This window comes from Leptonychotes weddellii, chromosome 1 (assembly GCF_054177405.1).
Source record: "Leptonychotes weddellii isolate Sample4059 chromosome 1, ASM5417740v2, whole genome shotgun sequence".
Taxonomy (NCBI): domain Eukaryota; kingdom Metazoa; phylum Chordata; class Mammalia; order Carnivora; family Phocidae; genus Leptonychotes; species Leptonychotes weddellii.
The window spans coordinates 3996224-4015990 of NC_138369.1; the positions used below are offsets into that span (position 1 = coordinate 3996224).

Here is a 19767-nt window from a genome sequence, read left to right on the forward strand (position 1 = left end):
CCTCCCCCCCAAAAGAGGAAAAAAAAGACATTAGTGCCTGGACAGACATAGCAGAGGAAGAAGAGAAAGGCCAAAAATACACTCAAATATGCACAGGAATTTAGTAAATTACACAGGTGGCATCTTGGATCTTTGAAGGGAAGAGGATAGGACCCAACCAGTAGATAGTTGTTGAGATGACTGGGGAGCCATCTGGAACACAAGTTGGACACGCACCTCACATGAAGGAGAAGACGAGGGGGAGGAGGAAAGGGGAAGACGAGGAGGAAGCGGTAACAGCTGGTAGCTAATTTTCACATTGTTTCATCTTCCACAGGGCAGATGTTCTCTTACCTCCATGGGGTTGATAAGCGTCTGGGAGGTGGCCACAGCTAGGGAGCCAGCAAGGAGACATTCCTGAAAGGGTGGGGATCCATGCACTCCGCAGAAGTAATTCTTACACTGGGGCAGGAGAGAGGAACAGGAGAGAACTGCTGACCTTCTTCCTAGCTGAAACCCACCCTGGTTCTGGGGCCAGAGGGTGAAAGTGTGTCTTGGGTAAGGATCTGGGCTTGAGAGGGCGTGTAGGAGAGGTATGGGTTGAAGGGCAGGACTGTGCAAAGTGGGCCTCTCCCTCTCCCCCGCCCACCTGTTCAAAGATGGAGAACTTGATGGCGTACTCGGGGGCAATCTTGAGGACGTTAATACCATTGCCCCGCCACAGGGAGCGGAAGCCCCCCTCCTGGACCATGCTCCGGAGCCCCCCCAGCAGGTTCATGAAGTTAGTCTTGGAGGAGTAGACCTGGGGATAGGGAGGCCACTGGCCCTGTGAGGAGCCTCCCACCTGATCGCCTCCATCCCAGCCTGGAGCTCAACCCCATCCTGTCCCCAGCCACCCAACCCCATTCCTCCTCCCGCTCCCTTCCCAGCTGGCCTCACAGTGCTCATCTCCTTCCTCACCTTCAGACACAGACCCACGTGCTCATCTCCTTCCTCACCTTCCTCTCCTTACCTGTTCTAGTTTGCCTTCAAAGCCATCCAAAGACCCCATCCTCAATTCCCTTATCCCCAAACCACCCTGTCCCTGGTACGGTTCTCTTGGCTCCTCCCACTCAAGTTCATGCTCCATCCCCATTGGCTCCAGCACCATCCCCAACTTCAACCCCCACCCTTACCTCCATTCAGCCTCCTCCTGACTCCAACCCGCCTCCCAGCCCCACCCTCGCACCTGTTTCCAATTGCACACTCACCCCCATCCTGAACCCTATCAGCTCTGCCTCCATCCAGCCCCACCCCAGAGGCTCCAGAGCTGTGCTCCCCGCGCACCTGCATATACACCTTGGCTCGGTCCAGAGGGGCCGTGCCAGTGCGGGACACCGCCCCAGCCATGGCTCCTGAGAGCAGAAACTTCCACAGGGCCCCCTCGTTATCCACTTCTAGGACATCGATGGGGACCATCAGCTGCTCTCCTGTGTCCAGCACCTGCGGGGCAGACCCAGCCCCCACCCGTACTCAGCCAGGCTGGAGCTCCTTCCCCGCATCTCCAGGAAGCCCCTCCTGGTGAAAGGCCCACCCTGGTCCCCACTGCTTGAAGGCGGAAATCCAGGTCTGCTTGGAGGGGAGTGGGTCATGCAGAGGGGGCAGGCAGCACGGCCTTCTACCCCAGCCTTCAGGCCGGAGGTGCCGGTAGGCCTGCCGTGCTCAAGCTCACCTGCTGTGATGGGAGATGTTCCAGGACATTTTCATGCACGTGCCCAAACACATACCCATACACATGTGTACAGCCCGGGTTCCGGGAGGGGGGCGGGGGCAGGGCCGGAGGTGGTGGCGTTTTGGTGAGTAAGGCTTTGACCCTCTTAAACAGGGTCTGGACGCTCGAGCAAGGCTTCTGAGCTTCCTCGGGCTGGGCTCCCATGGCAGCTGGAGGGTCAGGGCACCTAGGTTCAAATCCCTGGTGACAGGTTTGCCCATCCAGCAGCCATGTGGGAGGGGCCAGCTTGTAAATTTGGGCCCCAGGGCATGATGAGGTCACAGAGGCCCTTGTGACCTCACTGGATATGGTGGGCAGAGAGTGTCCCCCACAAAATGTCCATATCCAAATCCCTCTAAACCTGTGAACTCTCCATGTTATGTGGCAAAGGGGAAAGTGAATTTGCCAGAGGATTTAAGGGCACTAACCAGCTGACGGGGAGATGGAGAGATTATTCTGGACGAATTGCGTGGGCCCAGTCTAACCTCATGAGTCCTCAAACAGTGAAGAGGGAAGCAGAACAGTCGGTGTTGAAAGGGTTCAATGTGAGAAAGACTCATCCGACCGTTGCTGGCTTTGCAGATGGAGGAGGGAGCCACGTGCCGTGGAGTGCAGGCAGACCCTCGGAGCTGGAAAAGGCCAGGAAGCAGATTCTCCCCTGGAGCCTCCAGGAGGAGCTTGATTTTAGCCCAGTGAGATCCGTATCAGACTTCTGACCTCTAGAATAATACATTTGTGTTGTTTGAAGCCACCATGTTTGTGGTTGTTATAGGAGCCATAGGCAATGAATGCACTGTGTGTCGCTGTCATGGCAATGGGAGATAGACGGGAGGGAGAGTGGGAAGGTTCTGGAGCTCTGGGAGGGAGAGATATAGTTGGTCCCCAAGGTGAGACAGGCATAGATTTGGAGGCAGCCTGAGTTTAAATCCCATCTAGGACAACTCCTGCTGTGTGGCCTTGGGGGACTCGCTTTACCTCTCTGAGCTTCAGTTTCCCCAGGTGTAAATTGGAAGTAATGATAAACTACCACATTGTGTCAAGAGGCTGCAATGAGTCTTCATTGAGAGCGCGTCCATCCTCCATGTGGTTTGGTTCAAAAAGCTTGATGTCATCCATGATTCTTTTTCTCTCATGCCCACACTCTGTCATCAAATCCTGGCTTCACCTTTAACATAAATCCGGAATCTGGCTGCTGCTTACCATGTCCGTGGCCTCCACCCTGGTCCAGCCCTGTGATGGATAACCCGGACCAGTGCAGTCGCCTCCACTCTGGGCCCTCCCACTCTTGCCCCCCGTCAGTGCTCCCCACAATAACCACCAGAGGGCGCCCATGAGCACCGCAGTGAGGTCCTGCCCTCCTCTGCCCACAGCTCTCCAGGGTTCCCATCTCCCTGGGGTAGAAGCCCAAGTCCTCCGTGTGGCCCACAAGACCCTGTATGACCTGCCCGGTCCCCTCCCTGCCCTTCCCTCCTCCCTTTCTCCTCCTTGCCCATTCTGCTCCAGCCACATGGGCCCCCTCCCTGTTCCTCCAACACAGCCAGGCATGATGTTGCCCCAGGACCTTTGCACTGGCTGTTCCCTCTGCCTAGAATGCTGTTCTCCTGGACATCACCATGGCTCCCTCCCTCACTGTCTTTAAATCTTCATGCAAACGTCACCTTCTTCCTGGTGCTTCCTCTGACAACTCTATTTAAGATGTAAACTCTGGGGGCGCCTGGGTGGCTCAGTCAGTTAAGCAGCTGCCTTCGGCTCAGGTCATGATCCCAGTGTCCTGGGATCGAGTCCCACGTCGGGCTCCCTGCTCAGCATGGAGTCTGCTTCTCCCTCTGCCCCTCACCCCACTCGTGCTCACTCGCTCTCACTTTCTCTCTCTCTCAAATAAATAAAATCTTAAAAAAAAAAAAAAAGATGTAAACTCTGCTTCCCCACTTTATTTTTATCCATAGTGCCTTTGCTTTCTACCTGGCTACACATTCACTCACGTGTGTTATTTATTGTTTGTCGCTCTCCACTGGAATGTGGGGTCTATGAGAGCAATGATTGTTGTGTGTTTCACAAAACCGGGTCTGGCACAAAGCAGGTGTCTGGTAAATAGATGATGAGTAAGTGAGGGAGATAACGCATCAAAGGGCTTAGCACAGAGCCAGCGTATGGAGTACTTGCTCAATAAATGTAAGTTCTTTTCCCTTTAAAGATGTCAGTGATAACATCCCCTATTTTGTGGGTGGGGAGACTCAGAAAGAGAAAAGCAGTCTGTGTGATATCACACCACATGTCAGTTCCTGAGGCCCAAACGGCGTAATGGGATGTGAGAAGGTGGACAAGAAAATAGTGGTTGACTGGCCTGATTAAATCAAAGTGGTAACACTCTGTGCTGGGATGACTGAAGTAAAATTAGGAATGCCAATTCCTTGTTGGTAGCTGTGTATATCGCAGATGATTTCTCTGGGGCCATGACCCTGAAATCGTCATATCCTTTGACCCAGCAATCCCGCTTCTGGGAATATGATCCTCAGGACATAATTTAAAGGAAGTAAAAATACGAAATAGTTAGCAAGGCTTAAGTCCATCGTTGAGTGTGTGGAAAATCATACCTATGTAGGCGCATGCGTATCAGTTAGCTACTGCTGCATAAGAAATTACCCCAACGGTAGCAGCTTAAAACACAAGATGGTGACAGGAACAATTTTGGTCATTTGAAGACAGGCAGAAATCGCACCGATTGGCTCTACGAGCTGAGGAATGCTGTGTGCCGGCAACTGCCAGAAGCCAGAAGAGGCAGGAAGGATCCTCCCCTACAGTCTTCAGAGGGTCGTAGCCTGCTGACACTTTGCTTTCAGACTTCCAGCCTTCAGAACTGGCAGACAATAAATTCCTCTTGTTTTTTATTCACCATAGCCAATGGTGGAAGCAAGCCAAGTGTCCACTGATGGATGAATGAATGAATAAACAAAATATGGTCCATCCACACACTGGAATATTATTCAGCCTTAAAGAGGAAGGACATCCTGACACCTGCCACGACGTGGAGGGACTCCGAAGACACTGCTCAGTGAGAGGAGCCAGACCCAGAAGGACACATCCCACAGGACCCCAGTCCCAGGGGGTCCCCAGAGGAGTCCCATCCACACAGAGAGGAGAGGGTGGGAGCCAGGGCTGGGGCAGGGGGTGGGGAGTCTGTGCTTCATGGGGACAGAGTCTCCGTGTGGGGAGATGGAAAGTTCTGGAAACGGAGGGTGGGGGTGGCTGCAGGACAGGATGAGTGTGCTCAACTGAGCTGTGCACTTAAAAATGGTTAAGATGGTGAATTGTATGTGATGTCTAGTTTACCACAATAAAAAATTATATCAGTCTAAAAACTGTGTCATTTTAAGCCCCCGGTCTGTGGTAATTTGTTACAGCAGCCCTGGGAAACAAATATCCTTATGTAATTAGAATACAGGAAAAATAAAAAGGGCCCATGAATGTGGGCTTTTCCCTGCCCCCACTTCACAGCTACGGAAACCGAGGAAGTCACTTCCTGGTCTCCTGGCACTGTGTGCAACAGAGGATGGCCCATGTCCCTTCCCTGGGGGTAGTTTGAGGTGGTCCCACATCGACCCACCCCCTTGCAGTAAAAACCACAATGAAAGAGCTTAGAAAGTGTATTCCTTTTGTTCTTTTCCTTTGAAATAACACACACAGGCGGGGAGGTGGGACACGGTGTAGGTGGGGGCAGGTGGAAGCCACGGGGGGGGGGGTCCTCCAGCCCCCCAAACAACCCAGTTGCTCTTTTGTAGTCCTTTCATGGGGTTCCCCAAGGACTTGGGAGGAGTGGTGGGAGGGGTCCCCCAATTATGCTAAGCTCAGAACCCAACTCTAAAGTGCAGAATGTACAGGGCCGTGGGGGGTGCTGCGGGCTTGGGTTATCTGAGGGGGAGGAATGTCAGCTCCTCTCTAGTAGAAAAATAGACCTGGAGTGAGTCTGGGGGATTTGGCTTGTTTTGCATAATTGGACGCTTGGCTCCAGGGAAGGCTAGTCTGTGTAGACTTGCTCTGGGCTCCCAACTCTGAAGCCTGGGGAAGAGACTGGCAGTGCTGGGGTGTGCTTGGGGAGAGTCTCCTTAACGTGTCCCCGGCCTCAGACTGACCCCTTGCCAGCCCCCAGGAAAGAGCGACTGGAGGTTATCATCAGCCTAAATGTGGGCAGGGAACGGGAGACACCGCAGAGCATTGTGGGGAGCATTGCGGGGGGCGGTTTCCCCACCGGCCAGAGGTGCAGCCATGCTGGGCGGGTGGCGGGGGTATCGAGGCTCTGTCTAGGCTGTGGGAGGGGGGTCATCTCCTTCCCCAGCTGCCGGCTTCTAGCCGTGTCAGGACTGATGGCAAGTCCCACGGGCTTTCTGGAAGCAGGAGGCCAGGACCTAGGCTTCCCACAGGCTCCTTAGACCCCGGGCTTTGTGTCATGGGCAGAGGGCCCTGGGCTCTGGGGTGGGTCTGGGACAGGGGCACGGGGGGATCCAGGATGCTGTGACGGGCCTATTGGGATCTATTTAGATTTGGAGTCTGAGCATTCAGGATCCAGTGCCTGGGAGGATTCTGGTCAGAATCCAGAGGTTAAGGGGCTGGGATCCAGTGCTTGGAAGGGTGTGTGGGGGGGGTGTCTACCTCCTATGGGTGAGGTTTCAGCTTCCAGTGCCTGTGGTGAAGGGATTTGGGGTCCAACAGCCGCAGTCGCTGGGACCCACTCACTCTGCCGTTGGGCTCACATTGTGGATTTAGGAGCCAGGATCCAGCCAGTCAGGGCTTGGGAATCCGAGATCCGGTGGTTGGGGGTTGAGGGTGTAGTGGTTGAAATATAGGGAATCCAGTAGTCAAAGCAGAGGGATCCGGGACTCAGTGTCAAGGTAAAGGAATTCAGGAATCCAGTAGTTGGGGTGAGGGGATCTGGGATCCAGTGGCTGGGGCCCTGGGATCTAGGCATTGCATTGTCAGGATCCGGTGGCTGAGGCTTCTTGATATCCAGAATCCAGTGGTGGAGCTTGGAGATCCAGGGCTGGAAGCATGGGGATCTGGGATCCGCCAGTGGTTTTGGGGATCTAGGACCCAGTGCTGGATCTGGGGCCTGAGGGAGCTGGGGTCTGGGTGTTTAGGTATGGTGATGTGTGCTCCTGTGATTGGGTTATCAGGATCCATTAGTTGGGTTGTGGGGCATCCCATGGTTAAGTCATAGAGGTCCAGGACCCCGTGTGTTGGGGGGGCCAGTAGACGTGATATGGGGGTGTAGGACCCAGTGGGTAAAGTGTGGGGATCCTGCGATTTGGTATAGGGAGCCCTGGGTTCCATCGGCTGGGCCATCAGTCTCCAGTGGCTGAGGTGTGGGGGATGTCATGATTGGGGTGAGGGATCTGGGGTGGGTCAGGCTCTGGGTCCCTCACCTGGACGTGACCCCCAGGGCCTGCTTCATGTTCTCGTAGACCACATAGGAGATGCTCACAGCCGGGATAACCTTCATGAAGTTGGGGGCAATGCCCCGGTAGAGGCCCCACACGCCCTCCTGGGACAGGATGTGACGGAGCAGACCCAGCATGGAGAGCTGGGGGGCGCCCTCGATGGAGGCTGGGGGGGGGCGCGGGGAGGCCAGGTGAGGCGAGAGGGCCCCTCTTACTTCCCCCTCCTACTCCCCAGGGCTGGGCCTGTGGCCGTTGCAGCACGAGGGAGGAGGGTTAGCTTAACAGTGAGACCTACTACTCAGAATCGGGACTTCTCCTGGCTCTGGAAACGGCTGCTCGCCTTTTCAGCCCAGTCTTGAGGGCCCAAGTTTGGGGATGATTAGAAACAGAGAAGGTATATGTATGTGTGTGGTGGGAGAGGGTACAGACATTTCCTCTGCCTGGAACTCACTTCCCTGCCTCTTCTCCCAGCTCACTCTTCTCTGCCTTCCAACCTTCATGCCAAAGCAGGCTCTTCAGGGGAGCCCTGCTTGGTACCCCAGTCTAAGTCTGGCTCTTTCTCTTATCCTGCATTCAACCCTAGATCCATACTTAATTGTGGAATGATTTATTCAGCATCTTGCTTCCTCTCCAGCCTGTGAGCTCTTGGAGGGCGAGAACCCAGGTTTATGCACTGATACACCCCCAGAGAAAATCACAGAACACAAATGCTAAAATTCCCAAGGAAACTCCCAAAACAGATTCAGGAATGTGTGTGTGCGTGCGTGTGTGTTTTGGTGGGGGGAGAACCCATAAAAGAAACCTACGAGGAAAAAAATAAACCCATACCCAGCCTGCCCCCCACCCCCCTGTACCCGGATCTTCCCTCGCCTTGCCTTCCTCACTGTAATCCAGCCTTGCAAATCAGAGCTCAAGTTAGCAGCCCTCCCAGCTAAGCCTGCTAGGGCACTCCTCCAGTACTCGCTGCATCTGCTCTCCTCGCTCAGTGGGGCGGGTAGGGGGGTGGGAAAGGGCTCCCGTTCCAGTGTCACAGATGGGTACACTGAGGCCCAGGGAAAGGTAGGGACTTTGGTGGAGGCCATCCAAATCCAGAAGGATCCCAGCTTGGGACCTTGCCTGGCCAGGAGGAGGAGCTGGGGATGGGGAGGTGGGGCCCCAGTGGTGGTGTTCTCTCCCTGCCCCAGCCTCCCGCCCAGGCCTCACCTTGGGCCTGCATGCGGGTCCGGACCAGGGCCAGGGGGTAGCTGGCTATCTGGCCACAGGTACTGGAGACGGTCCCACAGGCCAGGAGCACGAGGATGCCTGGGTCGGCCGAGTCACAGCTGTACTGCTGAAGCCACTGGTTCTTCAGGGTCTGGTGGGGGCGGAGAAGAGAGTAGAGTGTGGGTTGGATCGGAACTGGGCAACACCATGCACGACCCTGGCTTCGGAGGCCCCGCTGGCTGGCTGGTACTAGCTGAGCGCTCGGTACCTCCCAGGTGCCCCGCGAGCACGATAACCTGCGTCCTGTCACTCAGGCCTCACCTTGACCCTCTGTGGGACGTGGGAGGACAGCCCCCCCCTTCTGCCCATGCCCTTGCCCTTGGGAATATGGTACCTCATGTAGCAAAAGGGACTTTGCAGTTGAGATTAAGTTAAGGACCTTGAGATGGGGCATGATCCTAGACCATCCAGGCAGGTCCGATGTCACCGCGAGGCTCCTTATAAGAGTCAGAGGAGAGGGGATAATAGAGGCAGAGGTGGGGGACGGGTTGGAAGATGCTGTGCGGCTGGCTCTGAAGATGGACAACGGGCCCACGGGCCGAGGCAAACGGGCAGCTGCTAGAGAAGGGGGAAGATAAGGCAACAGCTTCTCCCCCGCAGCCTCCGGAAGAAAGGCAGCCCTGCCAACAGCTTGATGTTAGCCCGCTGAGCCCCATCGTGGACTTTGGACCTTCAAAATGATGAGATAGTGAACGTGCGCTGTTTTAAAGCCCTAAGGTTGTGGTCATTCGTTATAGCAGCCATAGGAAACTAATACGCTCTCCAATGTGGACACGCCACCCATATCCTATTCAACTCAAATCAGCTGACTCCCAACTGCCAGCATCCACAGTTCTGCCTGAGGACTCTTGCTGGACCCAGGTAAGGCTGCTCTGAGCACCCCCCCCAGCCCCCCCAGCAGCGAGCAGCAGACAACTGACTTGGTGTATCAATACCCCAGCTCCCTTGCGTCTTGTGGGGAGGGGCACGTTCTATGCTGCCTCCAGAGGCCCCCCACCGGGACTGAGCTGCATCTGCCCACCATGATAACTTGCTTGATAACACGCCCTTATGGGTTCGATGGCATCCCCCCAAAAGATATATTGGGGTCCTAACCCCCAGGACCTCTGATTGTGACCTTATCTGCAAATAGAGTCTTCGCAGGTGTGGAGAGTTAGGATGAGGTCACCCTGGAGTCGGGTGGGCCCTTAAGCAAACATGACCGATGTCCTCATAAGAAGAGGAGATACAGAGACAGAGACACACAGCGGGGAAGACAGCCACACGGTGACAGAGGCAGAAATTGCAGGGATGCCCCTTGCTGGAAGGGGCAAGGAAGGATGTCCCCCTAAGGTTTAGGAGGGAGTGTGGCCCTGCCGACACCTTGAATTTAGACTCCAGCCTCCGGGACTGTGACAGTAAATGTCTGTTGCTTTCAGCCCCCCACAGTTTGCAGTACTTTGTTAGGCAGCCCTAGGGAACGAATGCTCCTTTTATTTTGGTTACCTTACCTTCCTGCCAAACATCCCTGCTTCCAGAGGACCTCAGACTAAGACAAATACCACCACTATCTCCATTTCATTGACAAGATGAGGCTCCAGGGAAGTTACTTATCCATAGCCACAAAATAAGGGTGGGAGTCAACATTCAGAGCCACACTGGAGTCCTGAGTGGTGCACTTGGTTTTTTGGGCAGCCAATCCCTATGAAGCCTCTCTGCGAGGACCTTCTTTCTTGCTCTGGGACTGGGATGGCTCCTAGGTTTCATTTCCCATGTCACTTCCCACCCCTTGGTAACAGCTGCCCGGAAGTGTGTGGAGAGGGACTCAGGGCTGGGATAGATTAGTGATGTCCGGGCTGGGCAAGGAAGGAGTGGGCGCCTTGGAAGCAAGTGTTCACCATTATTGCCTTGCAATTTTAAGAGCCTTCTTTGGGGGTGGGCGCCTGGGTGGCTCAGTCGTTAAGCGTCTGCCTTCGGCTCAGGTCATGATCCCAGGGTCCTGGGATCGAGTCCCACATCGGGCTCCCTGCTCAGCAGGAAGCCTGCTTCTCCCTCTCCCACTCCCCCTGCTTGTGTTCCTGCTCTCTCTATGTCTTTCTCTGTCAAATTAAAAAAAAAAGAGCCTTCTTTGGGGGCTGGAGCAGGATTTGCCAAATAGGTGTTGAATGAGTGTTTAAGAGGTGTTCTGTTGAAAAGAAGTTCTGAAGACTGCGTAAGCATGGCCAACACTGGGCCAAAAAACAAAACAAAACAAATCAAAAAAACACACCAAAAACAAAAACCCAGTGAAATCGCTTTTCTGCAGACTTCTCAGAGCCTTTAAGGGACTAACATAGATTTTGAAACTCCAAGAAGGCACAGGCTTTCTCAAACCACTTAGACCTCCCAGCTCCCTTTTTGGGTGAAGAATGGATCAAATAAAGTTCGGTCTAATTTCTTCTCATAGCTCCCAGTGGCTGAGTCTTGCACTTAGGAAAAACCAGCCACATCACTGAGCTCTTGCTGACTCTTCGGTTCCTTCCAGCCACTCAAGACTTGCACTCCTCCAACAGGCCAAATCCAGTGCTGCTTCTGGAGCTGCGCTCTCTGCACCCTCTGCCTTGTTTCACACGGCCTTGCTCATTGCCTCTCAGGGGCCTGCCTCGATCCCCTCCTGCCCACTGTTACTTTCAATTACACATCCTGTTTTATCCTCTTCTGAGAACTTAGCAGGATCTGAAACTACTTGTTGGCCCGTGGACTGACTTCCTTGCTCATTGGAGTGGGTGCCCCAGGAAAGCGAGGACTGCGTTGTTTTTATTTAACGCTGTCCCCGTACCTTGGGATGCTCAGTAAACCGTTGCTGAGTGAGCGAGTGAATGACTGAGCAAGTGAGTGAATGAGTGGTGGTCTTGTCTCACGTGGCCACCCAGGTGCTGGGTGCTGGGTAAGTCAGGGACGGATGGCAGGTGCGGAGTGTTGGAGATGAGGACCGGCTGCATCATTTTGCGAGGCCCAGGGCAAAATAAAAATATGTAAGGTCCCTCGTCCAAAGATGATTAGGGATTTCAAGATGGCAACACCAGGGCATTAAACCAAGAGCCAGGCCCTCTGAGCATGGGGCCCTTGGCGACTGAACTGGCCCCCTGCCTGTGAAGCTAGCCCTGTCCTGGACACAGAGACTTTGGGGGATGCCTGGGGACATCTGGGGCTGTGCTACTTGGAAGAACTTGGCGATCCCACCAGGAGAAGAGAAAAATCATGACTCTTGGAAGAGAAGTCAACCCTCCCCCCCCATTTCTGCCTCTCTTGATAAAGGCCTTGAGATGCTGGCCATGGGGTGTGGTTTCTATGAAATGGGCAGGCCCTGAAGAAGACTTTGGCCGGCTCCAGTACATGCTCTGGGGAGACAGGCATCTCTGAAGCTCACATTCACTCTCTCCCATGATTCTGTGAGCTACGGTGGTCCCTGATCTTCCTGGGTTCCCAAGGCCCAGCAAGGCTGAACTGCACACGGAAGTGGAAAGAATTCTCACAGTGGTAAAAGTGAAAGAGTCGGGGAGTCCAACAGCTGAAGGGGTTCCCCAGGATCCCAAGGCCCATGGCGCTTCTCCACCCCTAGCTATGGAGGTTCACTGAGTCAACCCTATGGGAAAGGGGTGTCCCGTGGGCAAATCCCAGAGGGGAGAGAAAAGGGGGGGCGGGCTGCCCACAGACCTCATAGACGGCCAGGTCGATGCCCGCGTAGGGAATGATGCCCAGCACATTGGGCAGGTAGCCGCGGTAGAAGGCGCGGGGCCCCTCTCGCTCCAGGATCTGCCACGCACAGTCCAGCAGCCCCTTGTACTGGCCTGTTCGGCGCAGGGTCAGCCGCGTCTTCAGCACCTGGGGAGGACCCCGGTTATCCCTGGGAAAACTGCTTCCAGAAACACCACACCCAGCAGTGAAGACACCTAGAAACAGCTACTCCTAGAAGGATCTACCCTGGCAATACCTGAATTTAACAAACCAGTTACTCTAGAATCTTTTGCTATCCCCAAATCTCCATACCTCGAAATGGTTACATTTCTCGGAGTTGCATGGCGGCCACTGTGGTCTCCCAATATCTTGCTCCCATCCCCCCTTAATAATAGAAACTATAATTTTCAGCAAGCACACAGCCACTCACTTTCCCTAGATATATGGCCATGTGACTAAGTCTTAGCCAATGAAACAGCAGGAGAACAGGCATGTGTGACTCTCAGGAAGTATTTTTAAAGGCAGGGAGGTGGTTCCTTCCTTTGTCTATTCTTCCTTATTGGCTGGAATATGGATGTGATGACTGGAGCACATGCAGCCATTTTGGTCCATGAGGTGGGTGTTACAATCTGAAGTGCTGGAACAAGACAAAGGGAAGGAACCAAGGTCTCTACCACTTTGAAGCCACCATACCTGCCCTGAACTGCTTACCTCAGACTTCATTTATGTGATTTGAGCTTTCCATCGTTCAGAATCCTGACACACTGCACAACCTGAAACCTGAAATAATTCCCCTGGGAACAAACAGCCTGGAAATCAGTATCCTTACAAGAGGCATGTCCATAAACAGCTGGCCCCACAGTTGCTGCCTAAATCGTTATGATCAACACCACCATCCCTAGAAGTCACATCTCAAATTGCAATGCCCATGCAGACTACACATGAAACAGCATTGCTCTAATGAGCCCCAGTCCAAATTAGGGAGAGGCAAAGTTACAATACCAATGCCTATCACACCACGGAGTAACGTGGTTATTGCAAGCCCCTCACCCTGCAAAGGGGCCTCGGCCAGAGTCCCTCCTTCTCACCTCCATGGGGTAAATGATGGTTTGGGCTGTGGCACCAGCCAGGGAGCCAGCCACAAAGCGCTCCTGCACATGCAGTGTCTCCTGCTGCCCCCGAATGGCCCGCTTGATCTGAAAGTGGGAGACACAGAGGTGGACAGGACCTCAGGTCGTCCTGCTGTGGGCACCACCCAGGGGAGCAGATGTCCACTCCTGGGGGTCCTGCGGACATCCCCCGCCCCCAAGCCAATCCCACCAGCCCTCACATCTAGCTCACATCTCCCACACCTGCCCCCACCTGCTCATAGGCCATGAACTTGATAGCCGACTCAGGTGCAATCTTGAGCACGTTAATCCCATTGCCACGCCACAGGGAGCGCATGCCCCCCTCTCGGATCATGCTCTTTAGGCCCCCCAGGATGTTTAGCTTGTTGGTCTTGGAGGCGTGGACCTGCGTGGGGAGATAAGGTGGCCTTGGGGTCCCCTTCTGGGGCCCAGGCCTAGGAGAGGGGGTGGGTCTTTCCGGGGCCCCTCACCTGCATGAAGACCTTGAGGCGGTCCAGAGGGGCCGTGCCCGTCCGCGAAACAGCACCTGCCACTGCACCTGCCACCAGCTGCTTCCACCACATGCCGGTCAGCTTCTCCTGCTCTGAAAACTCATCAGGGACAGTCAGGCACTCACCAATGTCCAAGACCTGAGGAGGCAGGGACTGGGGTGTCACACCATCATAGGGGCAGGGAGATGTACCTCAGCCCTAAATGGGAGTGTCTCCCTCATGAATCCCAGGACACTCAGAGCATCCACCAATAAATCTCACTTAGAGAGCCCAGGAGATCCCTCTTGGAACCCTACCAGATCCCAGCAGAACATCCAACCTGACTCCCATGTAGGATCCCAATATCCCTCCTGGGCACCTCCACCAAATCCCACCAAAGGAGCCTACCCAAGCATCTACCATATAAAGATTCCTTCCAGAGCTGATCAGATCCCTTTGAAGGATCGCACCCAAGAATCTCCCACATAAGGATTCCAGAAGATCCCTCCAGGGCCACACAAGATCCCACCAGGGACCTGCCATATAAGGAGACCAGTGGATCCCTCCCAGGGCCTCAGCAGATCCCACAGGGAATCTGTCCCCAGGGATCATCCCTCCCCTAGAATCCACCTATAGACTTCCCAACCAAGTCTCTCATGGATCCCCAGGGTGGGAATGTCTGGATCTCCCAGGAGAATCTCACCAGATCCCACAGGCGGATTCCCCTACAGATGCCATCAAATGCTACTGGAAGCATCAATCAGAGATTCCCACCCAGAAGCGGGGTAATTAGAGCACCTCCTCCCCCAACTTCCAGTGGATCTCAGTGGATTTTCCAAAGAAGGTGGCTTTCTAATGAGTCCTTTCAGCAGCAGCAGACCATTTATTGAGGCAAAAAGAAGCCAGCAGAAGGGGAGCTGTGGGTGGAGGCTGGAGGCTGGGTGCCCTGTCTGGTGAGCTCTTCCTTCCCTGTGCTCCCATCTCCCACAGTCTGCCCCCAGGACCCCAAAGTCAGGTCTGAAGGGCTCCAGCCAGATCACAGACCTCCCCCAATGGGTCCCCAGTCCCCTGAGCCTGATCAGAGGAAGAGAGGACTAGAGTGTCATCCCTTGGCTGTTCCCAGTGGCTCTTCCTTCTCAAGACTCCTGACCCAGCCCCTCCATGCCCAGGGGAAACCAGAGCAAGGCCCAGCCACCACGCTAGGAAAGCTGCCCCCACCTCACCGTAGAATGTTTCCAGAAATAGACCACATCCTCCACATTCTCCAGTGAATGCAACAGGAAGTGGTCGCGCCATTCCTGCCAGTCGATGGTCATTGTGCCGTCTCGGTCCATGCTGGGGGTGCAGGGCAAGGTAGGGATAGAATCAGTGCAGGGGCTGGGCAGGGGGTGTAGGAGTGAGGTTCAGCTGGTTTGGGGGTGGGCTGACTTCCTGTGCGCTGAGAGCTCGCCATTTTACAAAGGGGAAAACTGAGGCTCTGAGAAGTGAAGCATCTGGTCCAGGATCTGCCTGACTCCCAAGCCCACCCCTCAGCTCCACCTGCCCTGGGACTGGGTCTGGGGCCTAGAGACTCAAGGTGGCCAAGGGGCCCTGGGGAACTGGAGTTACCTGGGATTCTGGACCCCCAGTTATTCACCTGTGCAGAATTTTCTCTGCTTGCTCCAGCGAGATGGAAATGCCTAGGGCTCGGAAACTCTGCTGGATCTCAGACACATCGATATGACCTGGGGAGGGGACCAGAAAAGGGGTGTGCGTGGGGGGACCCTGGAGCCCAGGTCTAGTACAGCTCAGAATGGGGATGGTCTAGGAAGACCAGGGGATCCAGGAACCCAGGAACCCAGGATGAGATTTGCAGCAGGGTTGCGGGGGGGGTCACTGACCCACTGGGATTAGAGAGGTGGAACTGGGCAATGTTGGGGGGGGTTCCTCTGCTCCATGAATGAATGAAAAAATGAATCCAGGGATACTTATGGGGGTCCTTATGCCATAGGGGATTGAGAGGCAATATTAGGGACCCAGAAGAGGCTATGGGGGGTGTTTCTGCCTCATAGGGAATCCAGCGGCAATATGGGGCATCTCTGTGTCCCTTAGAAACTTAAGGGTAATAATAGGGGTCGCATCCCAGAAGGGAAAGGAGGTGGGATGGGCCCACGGGCCCAACCACCTAGCTGGGGGGTGAGGAGAACTCCCAAAATAGCTTGTGAGTCATCAGGGAGAAGTGGCCCTCCCCCTCCTAGCAGTGCCAGTTCTAACCCCACTGGTGTCTCCAGGGCCCCCGCAGCCCATCCCTGGGTCGTACCATCCTGATTCCGGTCCAGACTGTGGAACAGAAGCAACAGGCGCTGTTCCCGCTCCTGCAGGTAGCGGGAAAACTCCTCCAGGTCCAGCCCACCACCTGGGTCAGCGTCACTCTCAGGGGAGATGCCCTGGCAAGGGGGAAGGGACGAGGGAGCTCCAGGAGGCTGCTCCCAATCTGCAGGGGGCATGACAAGCTTAGGGCCCAGGAACTCAGAGCCCCCAGCACCTAAGGGGAAGTCACCCCTCCATCCTCCAGCTCACTTCTCAGCAATATGCCCAAGGCCACCGTAGGTCTATGAGCTGGAAAGCAGTTGTCCAGTTTGCCTGGCAAGCAAACTGAGGCTCTCCAAGGTCGAGTAACTTTTTCAAGGTTACAGAACTGGGAAGTGGTAGGTAGCCTTGGGCTCCTGTCTCTGAAAGCCTGTCCTCCCAGCTGTCTCTTAAAAAAACCCTGTCCATATGGCAGTTTCAGGAGCTCCCCTTAGAGACAGCTCTGGGCACTGTGGGGCAATGAGAGATCTAAGCTGAGCCCCCACCAGGCCTCTGGTTTCCCACCCGCAAAGTGGGAGGTTGTCCTGGAGGTCTCAGGATGCTGTGGAGAGAGACACTCCAGGGGCATCTGGGGCTAGAGGTGTAGGGGACACCTGCATAGGCCTAGGGGCAAGTTCCTGCTTTGCTACATCCCATGCTGAGGGTGGCCTCGGACAGGATTGGGTACCGGGCTGGGGTAGCCTGGGGCATTAAGCCAGGCCCGGGGAGGGCAGGCCTGGGAAATGTAAACGTAGAGAGGCTGGGCAGCCGGCTGGGAGGGCAGTGGATGCCCAGAGGAGGGGGGTAGGATGGGAAAGGGTGTGTCTCCTGAGGCACCGGGCAGGGTATGTCTTGGATGGGCAAAGAGTTCAGAGGAGGGTGTGTCCGGGGCAGTGGGCAGGAGAGCGGATCGGCTCCTTTCGCTGGCAAGACATCCCCCACCCTCGAGGCACCGGCGAGTGGGTTGGGGACCGGCGGTTGGCAGCTGGACTGCAGGCCTGGCGCCTCTGTGGCTCTGTCTTGGCGAACCCGTTAGGCCCAGACCCGCGGGGCAGGGGGAAGGGGACGGAGACGCCCAGGCTGGGCACCCGCACTGGAGTGCAGCCGCAGGCAGTCGCCGGCTGCTGCGGCGGCGCTCCATTCAGGGGCTCGGGTCACCGGCGCCCGCAGGGCCGGAGCGCCGCGCGCCAGGCTGGGGTCCCGGCGGGGGTACCTGTTGGGTGTCGCGGTTCGGCTCGCCCCCGCCCAGCCGGGCCAGTCCCTGGCGCAACTCGCGCACATCCACGCGGCCATCCTTGTTACTATCCAGCTCCTCGAAGAGGCGACCCCAGCGCTGCCGCCGCTCCGCATCGCCCGGGCCCCCCCGCATGGCGCCCGCCCGGGGGGGGGAGGGGAGGCCCGGCGGTGGCGGCCTCGGTGGGGGCTTCGCGGCTCCCCCTCCCCCCCGCGGCCCCGCAGGGCCAGCTCCGCGGCCACTGCCACCGCAGCCTCCGCGCTGCCCGCCCGGCTCTGGCACTTGCAGGAGGCGGTGACTGCTAGCCGTCGCCGCCCGCGCCAGAACTTGCGTCTCCTCCCCCCCCCAACCCGCTTGAGGGGAGGAGGCTGGAGGCGGAGCCGCGGGTGTGGGGCGGAATGTCGGGATGCTTTGGTAGTGCACAGGAAGCACCAGAGTTCATTCTGGGGAGGGGGGCTAGAGAGGCCAATGGTCTCAACTCTGATTTCAGAGTTCCGCCTTGCGTGCCTCGGTTTACCCTCTGTCCAAGGGCGCGCAGTAGAGGGATATCAGGGATTTGGTTTTCTAATCCCTTTCCACTTGACCTCCCTCCCCTACTATTTCTCTTTAGGCGCTAAAGTTCTCGTTTTTCCCAGACATGCTCAAGAACCAACCTTACATCATCTAGCCCTCCATCTGCCCGCCCGCTCATTTCACATTCCCCACTCGCCCACAGAAACAGAAAATCAGGAAGCTGTGCTTTCTCCCTGAAACCCTACATCCTGCCCGCCAGCCTTCCTTTTCGGTCCCACTCAGACTGGGAAACGGAAGATCAACGTGCGGCTTGGCTGCAAAGTCGGTTTCCTATTGGCCAGAGCTGCCTGAGCTGCGCCCGCCCGCCCCACCTGGGCGGGGCTTCTGCGGCGGACCTGCGCTGCCTTGGGCCCCGGCGGCTTCGGGCTGGCTGGGCAGTCTTAAAGAGGCCGCGGCCTGATCCAGTCGCTGTGCTGACTGCTCTCTCCAGACCAACCTGCGGGTCTCAGTGTCGCAGGCGCGAGTGCCGATGAAGACCGGGAAGCCGAGCGCTGGAGGCGGGGCACCAGCCTGTCGTGCTCGCTGCACCTGCCGAAAGTCCCTCCCACTAATTTCGGGCGCAGTTTCTTGAGTCACCATTAGGGGGAGGGGCGGCCAGACCACTTGGCGAAAAATAATAACAATAACTAACATTGATTCACGGCGTTGCACAATCCAGGCCTTTTACTCACCCCTCGCGTCATCCTCGCCAAAACCCTATAAGGTAGGTGGGACTGGCTTTCCCACTTCACAGATGGGGAAACAGAAGGTTAAACTGCTCTACCCAGGCCACATGCCCAGTAAGCGGCAAAGCGGGGATTTAACCAGACCTGGAATTCTTACCCATCGCTCTATACTCTAAAAGTGATTCATTTCCCCTTAACCATTACTCTTCACCCTAGAGTCCCCAGGGGGTGGAGGTCTTATTATCACCGTCCTTTATCGAAAAGTACAGCCTCCTCACGGAGGGCACGTTTAGTTTTGCCCAAACAGGTGTGCTCAAACACACCTGTGAGTCCCAGACAAATGGCCTCTTAAGGAGGTCCTAGTGGCCAGTGGTCCAGATGGCCTCTTAGAGGTCCCCTCACAGATGTTTTCTTTCTTGCAGGTGCCCCACAACATGGGGGATACAGATGTTTTCCCAGAGAAATGCCCCAAACAGGCATTTTCTCACAAATACATCCCTGACAGGTGGGCCTCAATTCACGTGAGCCTCTGTCCTGCCCACCCCTCCACTGAAGCTCCCAGGTGCTTCAATATGAGTGTGCCTCATGCACATGTTCTCAGGTCTTTTTTTCATTCGATCTCAATTCCATGCAGATGTTCCTCATACGAGGCTATTTCCTTCATTTCACAGGTGTCTTTCTCAACAGAAATCCACCCAGGAATGCATTATACAGCTCCCCTCTGCCCCCACACATAGGTATGTTGCAGTTAAGTGTACACCCGTCTGGGTACGTTTCCATATATCTGGGTCCTATAAGGTGTACTAAAATGCAGGTGTGTCTCGTACAGGTCTTTCCAGTACATTTCCACACAGGAATTCCTCATACAAGAGTTGTTCATTTCATGGGTGAGCCATGCAGATGCGTTTCCAAAGCAAATGTATCCTACACCAGAGTGCCTCAGTCAGGTGTTTGTCATAATGCAGGTGTGTTCTATACAGCTGTTTTCCACACAGGTCTGCTTCCATTCAGCTATACACCGCATAGATGTGATTCAATGCAGGTGTCTCCCATAGGTGTTCTTACATATCCACGCAAATGTCTTCTATACAGGTTGGCTCCTAGGCAGGTGTGTACCACACGGGTGTGTCTTTATTAAGGGCCACCCATTCGGGCCTGCCCCAGACAGGCGTGCCCCATGCACCAGTGTCTCCATGCCCTGTTTGTCTCCACACTTGTGCTATCCTACAGATGTGCCCGCAATATAG

General features: G+C 55.5%; 2 protein-coding genes across 5 annotated transcripts in view; both read right to left on the bottom strand.

The window, feature by feature from the left end:
• SLC25A41 (solute carrier family 25 member 41) overlaps nt 1-2322 on the bottom strand; it is a 5626-nt gene extending 3304 nt beyond the window's left edge. Inside the window, exons 1-4 of one of the 4 annotated variants that reach the window (XM_031020245.2) lie at nt 2215-2322; nt 1306-1461; nt 629-781; nt 334-441 (exon numbers count right to left, since the gene is read on the bottom strand). In XM_031020245.2, the coding sequence (XP_030876105.2) occupies nt 334-441; nt 629-781; nt 1306-1461; nt 2215-2289 (492 nt within the window). In that variant the 5' untranslated portion in view covers nt 2290-2322. Of the gene's footprint in view, nt 1-333; nt 442-628; nt 782-1305; nt 1462-1690 lie in introns of all 4 variants that reach the window. The other 3 variants (XM_031020244.2, XM_006749121.3, XM_081807216.1) reach the window with 3 other exon arrangements.
• A 3033-nt stretch (nt 2323-5355) lies between these two features.
• On the bottom strand, nt 5356-17570 carry SLC25A23 (solute carrier family 25 member 23). Its single transcript, XM_081807011.1, has 10 exons — nt 17262-17570; nt 16020-16146; nt 15357-15444; nt 14944-15055; nt 13721-13879; nt 13483-13635; nt 13209-13316; nt 12100-12267; nt 8365-8515; nt 5356-7327 (listed from the first exon to the last, which is right to left on the bottom strand). The coding sequence occupies exons 1-10, from the start codon at nt 17415-17417 to the stop codon at nt 7143-7145; spliced, it is 1407 nt and encodes a 468-aa protein (XP_081663137.1). The 5' UTR covers nt 17418-17570; the 3' UTR covers nt 5356-7142.
• Between the last annotated feature and the right edge of the window lie 2197 nt (nt 17571-19767).